The sequence below is a fragment of the Rhipicephalus sanguineus genome, chromosome 5 (assembly GCF_013339695.2).
Source record: "Rhipicephalus sanguineus isolate Rsan-2018 chromosome 5, BIME_Rsan_1.4, whole genome shotgun sequence".
Lineage (NCBI taxonomy): Eukaryota > Metazoa > Arthropoda > Arachnida > Ixodida > Ixodidae > Rhipicephalus > Rhipicephalus sanguineus.
In genome coordinates this window covers 200,754,795-200,763,324 of record NC_051180.1, presented here as the reverse complement: position 1 = coordinate 200,763,324, position 8,530 = coordinate 200,754,795, and the positions used below count along the sequence as shown (strand labels likewise).

The 8,530-nt window shown below is 41.4% G+C and overlaps 1 protein-coding gene across 1 annotated transcript in view; it reads right to left on the bottom strand.

Moving 5' to 3' along the window:
• Positions 1-269: 269 nt before the first annotated feature.
• Positions 270-8,530, bottom strand: part of LOC119395182 (uncharacterized) — a 33,577-nt gene continuing 25,316 nt past the window's right edge. The window contains exon 7 of the mRNA XM_037662462.2: positions 270-298. Within this exon, the coding sequence (XP_037518390.1) occupies positions 270-298 (29 nt within the window). The remainder of the gene's footprint in view (positions 299-8,530) is intronic.

Genomic DNA, 8,530 nt, shown 5'->3' with positions numbered 1-8,530 from the left:
ACAGTGGGCGTTTCTTTGGACTGATAACTGTCAGATAAAAGCAAGGAAATCTACTGATTCCAGGGTGTTTCGCATAAAATCAGAGCTCGACCTGTCCATTATCACCTAGATATATTTTACTTTGGCAGTTGTAGCGTCTATCCAATCGCAGGATGGCGTATATTTCACCGTCTGAACTCTCATCACGGCTGTCTAAACCATGTAGGGCGTTTGTTCACTTTAACGCTCGAAGTATAAGAAAAAATTATGATAATATTACCACATTGTTGTCAGCCATTGGTCACCAGTTCTCCATCATCTGCATCAGTGAAACGTGGCTATGTGAATCTGACAGGAACCTATTTAAGTTTCCTTCCTATTCCTCCGAATACTGTCATCGAAGCGACGATGCACATGGTGGAGCAGCTGTTTTTATATCATCATGCCTTCACTATCATAGGCGACTGGACATGGCACTAAATATTCCTGGTTGCGAATCCGTGTGGATCGAACTTCATGAACCACATTTTTCGCAAGATAGTAAGAATTTAGTTGTTGCCTGCATCTATCGCTCACCGTCGTCATCTGTCTTGGAGTTTTGCCTAGCTTTAGGAGAGGTGTTGAATACTCTGTCATTAGAAGGGAAGCGGGTGATTATTTTAGGAGACATGAATATCAATCTTCTTGACGACACCAACGCAAAGGTTTCCGAATACATTTCCTGCTTCAGTGGATATGGCTATGAGTGCCTCATAACTGCACCCACTCGTGTTCCATTTCAAGGCAATGGCACTATTATAGATCACATTTTGTCTAACCTCATTAGTCCTCCTGAAGCAGCTGTCATCGAGGTGCCTGTCACAGATCATTATCCTATTTATGCAAGCATAGGCATTTCCAGTAATCATAAAACAAGTCGAAGCTTTAAGAATAACCTAAATACTGCATCATTCATTAACATCATCGAGCAGTGTGATTGGTCGTCAGTTAAGAAGTGCAAAAATGCTGAAATAGCCTATCAACAATTTTCCTCCATCATTTCAAATGCAGTCATGGCCGCTTCAACATTAGTTGTAAGCAGAAAAAAGTACCTCGTCCCAATTAATCCGTGGTTGACACCTAACCTGTTAAAATGTCTGCGGAAAAAGGATAACTTATACAAAAAGACGAAAAAGTCCCCTTTCAATGTTAACCTTCAAAAGCGCTATAAAGAATACTCAAACACATTAGGTAAGTTACTTAAAGCCGCTAAATTAAAGTACTTCGAAGATAAAATAAAGCGAGCCGGAAATGACGTTAAGCAGCAGTGGAAAACTGTAAACTATTTTCTTGGCAGGACCACGGTACATTCAGATATAACCTTGATTCACTCAGAAAATCGTGTGATCGAAAACCCATCTGATATCGCGAACTCTTTTAATGACTCGTTCGGCATTGAAATTCCGCAGTCGACAGCATCCCTCGAATACACTTGTTCACGATTACCACATTCATTCTTTCTTTATCCGACGTCACCCCAAGAAGTGTTCACCGTTATCAATAGTATTAGGAATACAAGCGCAGGTCTCGATAAGTTCTTTGCTGCCGACATGAAACTGATAGCTCATTTAATCTGCGATGCATTATGTTACATTATAAATCTTGTATTTGAAACTGGATTTTTCCCGACAGCCCTGAAAAAAGCAAAAATTATTCCCGTCTTTAAAAAAGGCGACAAGCGCTTAATCTCGAATTACCGGCCTATAGCAATTATCTCATTCTTCAGTAAAGTCATAGAAAAGCTTTTTGTGGGACGGTTAAGGTGTTATTTAGACAAGTTTCATATTCTTTCTAATAAGCAGTTTGGTTTCAGGCCCGGTTACTCAACTGAACTTGCCATGATATCCCTAACTGACGAAATTAAATCTGCTATTGATAGCGGTTGTGTTGTTGGAGGTGTTTTTCTTGACCTTTCAAAAGCATTTGATTCTATTTCTCACGTCATTTTATTTCAGAAACTAGAGTCAATTGGTGTATCTGGCGTCCCACTAGAACTAATTCGTAGCTATCTGCGTGATCGAGAACAGTTGGTATATGTGTCCGGTACCTTTTCCAACCCTAAATTCATCAACATCGGTGTTCCGCAAGGTTCAATTTTGGGCCCGCTTTTATTTTTAATCTACATCAACGATCTTCCTCATTGTCTAGCACATTCGTCCTGCATACTCTATGCGGACGATACCACTATAATAACTGCAGATAAAGAGGTTGACTCGATGTTGTTTAAACTAAACACCGACCTGAAAAATATCGTTAAATGGTTCAATAAGAATAAATTAAATATAAACGCTAAAAAGTCAAACTTTGTTGTATTTTCGTCACCTAATCGAATTATACCTAGGAACCCCACTGTCTACGTAAGCGATACTCAAATTCACTCTACCTCTAGTACAATGTTTCTCGGGGTCGAACTTGATGAACATTTAAAATTTAATTCACATGTATTACAGCTTACGCGGAAAGCCGCATATGCCATTCGAATCTTGCTAAAAGTTCGCCCTTTCTTTCGTTTTGAAATATTGTTGTCACTTTACTACGCTTTCTTTCACAGCAACATAATCTATTGCATTTCATCATGGGGAAACACGTATGCCACTCATTTATCAGCCATCCAACATCTTCAAAACCAAGCATTGAGGATAATAACGTTCAGTAGCTTCATGTCCAATGCATCATCCTTACTCTGTTCACATGGAATTTTATCAGTTCAGAAGCTGGCCAAATATTTTCTCGGCATTCTTATCTACAAATATGTGAATGGAAAACTTCCCATTCCTTTACTAAACTCAAGTCAGTTTCCTCAGGCGTCATCTACTCGTTTTGCAAAGGCTAATAACTTCCTTTTACCCAAACCCAGGACTAATTATGGCAAGTTTACCATAAAATTTTCGTCTGTATCCTTGTGGAATTCTTTACCTTTGGAGATCAAAAATAGATCCCTCGAAATGTTTAAAAAAGGCTTGCGTTCGCACTTATTAAATTCATAGTGCTTAATATTATACAGAGTATGTTATAGCATTTTTGTGTTATTTTGTGCTTATCTTCATATTTTGTATAACTTATAGTCCCTATCTCGTGCTTATCTATATATTTTGTATATCTCAATTTTTCTTTCCTTACCGTCATAATGCTTGATATTATACTGAGCGAATGTTGTTGCATTTTTGTGTTAGTTTTTTCGTGCTTATCTACACATTTTGTATAACTTATATTCGCTATTTCGTACTTATCTGTATATTTTGTTTATCTTAATTTTTCTATCCTTACCACTGTTTACTATTGCGTTGTATCTCTGATTAATGATTTTATAGGAGGTCTCACTCACAGTCTTGCGACTTTGAGACCTCCTTCTGTATTTGTATATAACACATGCAATTTATCATTTGTATTTCAATTTCAAAATAAAGTTCAAATAAAGTTCAAAGGGGGAAGGCACGTCACCGTCCCTGTCTCCACACGTGTCGAGCAAGCCGGGTATTTAAGGCTAAGAGGAATCATTGAATGCTGTCGTGAAATGTTTTTGTTTCAAAGATATTGGATAGCGTCGCATCAAGGAATTTATATTGCAACGTGCGCCACTTCGTTGAGTGTTTTATTTGAGAGATTTTTCATATCTATATCGCGCTTTCATTTCATTCACGCTGCACTCTATAGTGATGTAAAATGGGTGGTGATGGTTTGATATTAGAGGTGCGTGAATAGTGAAGTATGCGGATTGAATAGTGGTGACACCGAATCAAATACGGATTCTTATCGAATACCATTCGAATAGCTTTCGAATAATAAGGTGACCATATTCAAAGCAACCCTAAATAGTAAGGCAACACTTTTCAAAACAGCCCTCGAATTCTGCAGCATTTTATTTTAAACAAATATTCCGAACCATTAATAAAGGAATGTTGCGATCACTTTTTACCGACCAGAATACCACAATGATATACATTGATATTTTTCAGTGCCTGGGCGAACGCTCTCCTCGGGCCGTCGAGCGCGCGCTCCGCGGCCGCTCGCCGCTGCCGCGTGGTGGCGCTGTGCAAGTAGACTACTTTATTTTTTTTTGCATGATTCGAGCTGGTTTTTTTAGTTATATGAGTACATAAGCCAGTAGATTGAAGCTTAATAGGGCTTACAACTTTGTACTGTTTCCTGTGTGACAGTTGCCTGGGTTGGTTTTGCAATATTTGTTTGTTCGGACACCACGTGGCTGAAAGGTACACATGTGCTTTGCAGTGTAGCATACTTGCGGAGTTTAGTGATATCATTTGGCTTTAAGTGTATCTAATCCGCCGTGTGAACGATCTAGCCATGGTCAAAAAGACCGTAAAGTGTTCAGGGTGTGGAATGGGATGACAAAATAGAGGTTGGTACGGATGAGAAGACAGAGGGAGCTGACGCCAAGTGTAAGCAAAGCGAGTTAGAGGCGAAAATGGAAATAATGATGGCTGCCCAGAATGAGCTCATGGTAAGAATCGCCGAGCTGGAGAATGCGTTGGCGACAGAGCGGGAAAAAACGATGGCTATGGGGGAAAGGCTTAAGTCAGCCGAGGAGGGGTTAGCAAAGGTAGTCATGGCAAGCAGGCGACAGCGGGAACAGAGGGGCATCGACCCCCGCAGTGGTAGACGCGAAGGGGGAAACAGGTTTGGAAAAGACAGGTGCAAGGGTCACAGGACCCAGCTTCCGCGAAGTAGTTTGGGGAAGGGGAGGGGACAATACAGCAGCAGTGGCACGCGCTAGTAACCGAGGCAGTGGCCAGGTGCGGGACAGTCCAGCAGAAAAGTCGGAGCATGTGATAATCGCCGGGGACTCGAATTTAGTCAGATGCGCAGAAGCAGTCAAGGAAAGGGTGAGAAGCGACAAACGAGTTTTAATAGGGAAGTTCCCGGGACATGGGCTGGGATCAGTGATGAGACAAGCTAGCGCAAAACTCGCAACTAAGGCTGATGGACGTAACCTCGTGATAATCGCGGGGAGGTCTAAACGACGTCTTGAATGAAGAATCAGCCGAACTAGCAACCACATTGGCGAAAGGGGTCGATGACATGCGCGCCATTTCCCCTCAGGTGCAGATAGTTATATGCACAATACCGGAGGTACCGGTGCGTGACGGCAACCTTCAAAGAGCGGTTGTCGACGGAAACAAAGAGATATGGCAGATGAGTCGAGAGAAAGGTATCGAGGTAGTGGAAATAAACAGAGAGGTGCACAGGTGGGGTGGTTTTCGAAGGGACGGAATACATTTCGATAGGAGGCTTGGTCATGAGGTGGGTTTGCGACTTGCGGGACGCGCAGTAGCTTTTTTGGGGGGCACGCGGGCCCTTCGGTGCCCAGGGTAGCTTGTAATGAGGAAAACAACCACGGGGACTCTTTGACAGGCAGTATAGCGAAAAACCAGAGAAAAGGTAAAAGAAGGGAGAAGGCACGTGTTGCATTTAGTTACATTAACATGCAGGGTGGCAGAAAAAAGGCAAAATGGTTAGAGATTGAGGAACAGTTAAACAAGAAACAGATTGGTGTTTATGCGGTTACAGAAAGACACATTAGAGACTTGGAAGAGCCACCACATACTGACAATTATATTTGGGAAGGATGTAATAAGATCACATCAGAAAGGAGAGGTGGGGGTGTTGGAATGCTAATTCATAGCAGAACAAAATGGGATAGAGTGAAACAGACGTGTTCAGAGCACCTCTGGGTTTCGGGCACAGTAGGTGGAAAGAAAACGTGGCTAGGTGTAGCTTACTTGTGGACGGGGAATAACTGCAGAGAAAAGAATCTGGAGATAGTGAAATGCATAAGCACCGATATTAAAGAATTTGGTCATGATGCCGAAATAATCCTTCTAGGGGACATGAACGCTCACATTCATGACCTTGACGGATATTCAGATGAAACGGGAAACAGCGCGGTAAACGACGACAAAGAAGGAACACACACACCACACCACACGAAGCGCTGACTTACAACTGAAGTTTATTCGGGCGAAAAGTATATAAATATACTTTTAGGCGCACCACGTCACTACATCGGCCAGACTGGCCGGTGTTTAAATGATAGACTTCGTGAGCATAACAATAACGTGAGCAGTTCCGTTAGTGGCCATTTGGGTATTCATTGTAAGCAATGTGGTTGTCGCCCTAAGTTTGAGAATTGTGACGTGTTAGCTAGGAACCAAAATCAATTGACAAGAGAGATTATCGAAGCGCATCACATTTCATTGTTAAAAGAAAAGTGTGTTAGTAGTCCATCTGTTTTACTATCTGACAAAGAAATTTCGTATTTATCGGCTAACCGTATCAACTGAACCGCTTAGGCCTTCCAGTCACGATGCACCATGTGGCGATGACCAAGGTTTCTGTTTTTTGTGTCTCTGTGTTTTTTCATGCTTTGTTTATGTCATTTTGTTTGTGACGTGGTGCGCCTAAAAGTGTATTTATATACTTTTCGCCCGAATAAACTTCAGTTGTAAGTCAGCGCTTCGTGTGGTGTGGTGTGTGTGTTCCTTCTTTGTCGTCGTTTACCGCGCTGTTTCCCGTTTCATCATGCTTTACCAACTAGCCAACAAGTTGACCTTACTGGATATTCAGACACCAATGGCAAGTTATTGCTAGATCTCTGCGAGCAACATAGTCTTGAGATAGTCAACGTGGGGCCTAAGTGTGAGGGGCAGATGACGTGGGAAGTCGGAAACAGGCAATCGAGCATTTTTCATTTTTCATTTTATTTACCCTCAAGACCTGAAGTATTACAAAGGGGAGTGGTTAACAATATATACAAAAGTAAAACAAAAAAAGCACGAAAAGTGGCTAGATAAGACAAAGAATAATTGGTCAGTTAAGTCCGGGTGTGATGATGTCCGAAATGGCCGAGCGAAACTTTGAGTGGTCCTTGATAGAAACAATTGTGCCGGGAAGGTGGTTCCATTCTTGAGACGTCCTAGGAATAAATGATTCGTGACAGGTCCTGGTATGGCAGTGCATTATCCCAACCTTATGGACATGATCAATGCGAGAGGAAATGTAAGAAGGGGATGATATAAGGTTATCACGCAGGTAGGAATTGTAGAAATATAAGTTATGGAATAAAGCAAGGCGAAAACACTTACGTCGGGATGAGAGGGGAGGAAGAAGTAAGGAGTTTTTCATGGAAGTTACGCTTGATGTTCGGCAGTAATTGCTATAAATGAAACGCGCGGCATTATTTTGGATTAGTTCAAGCGATTGAATATGGGTGTCCCAGATGGATGATGCGTAGTCCATTTTACTCCTAATGAGTGTTTTATATCAGATTAATTTTAATGAAGAAGGAGCAAAAGAGAAATTTCGCCGGATATATCCTAACATGCGGTTAGTATTACTAATTAGCTTTTCAATGTGTAAGGACCAGGAAAGTGTCGAGGTTATGTAGACGCCAAGGTACTTGTAGAATGTTACGGCTTCTAGGGGAATGTTATTAAGATAATAGTTTGGCGGAGGAATATTGTTACGAGTTACACGCATTGTTTTACATTTAGTCACGTTAAGTTGCATTAACCATTCATCACACCACTTAGAGATAGCGTTAATATCATCTTGTACAGACCTGTTATCATTGTTATCCGAGATTTCGCGGAGGATAGCGCAGTCATCTGCGAAAAGATAAATGTTAGAGGAAACAGCGTTTGGTAAGTCATTAATGTAGATGAGGAAAAGAAGAGGGCCTAAAACTGATCCCTGAGGCACACCTGAGTCAACATGGTTAAATGAAGATGTATGACCGTTTGATGCAACGTACTGTGACCGATTCAAGAGGAAATTCTCAAGCCATCTAAACAGGTTGGGGTCAAGACTAAGCTTACTAAGTTTAAAGAGAAGAAGTTGGTGACATACTTTGTCGAAAGCCTTGGCAAAGTCGAAAAAGACACAGTCAGCGAAAGAACCTTTGTCAAGAATAAGATGGAGGCTGTGAGTAAAAGAAAGAAGTTTGATTGATTATTGTCTCATGACAGAAGGAATATATGACAAACTTAGAGAGATGAGAATAGACGAGGAAGGCATTAACAGCTTGGGTAGTGATCATAAACGCATAATATTACAAATGGGATATAAAACTGAAAATAAGAACATAGAATCAATATTTGGCAGCTTGTATCTAAATGACAAACAAATAACAAACATCGCCGCAAGAGTCGAGGAAAAAGGTGAACTACCAGGCAAAGACTGGAAGTATAGTGAGCTGCTACATGTAATCACGAAAGAAATGGAAAATGAGAAGAAAACTATTTGTTGGAAAGGAAAGAGAAAGCCAAAAAGTTGGTGGAACAAAGAAATCCGGGAGGCGATCGAGAAGCGACGTGAGGCATCACGGGAGCACAGACAGGCAAAAAAGGACAAGCGGCCACAGGACGAAGTCAACCAAATATGGGAAATATATTTAGAGCAAAAATTCATTGTGCAGAAATTAGTCGAGGCAAAAATTAAAGGTGAAAGTGAACGCTGGATGACAGAGGTTCGCGAAAAGAAGAAGGCCGCGCCT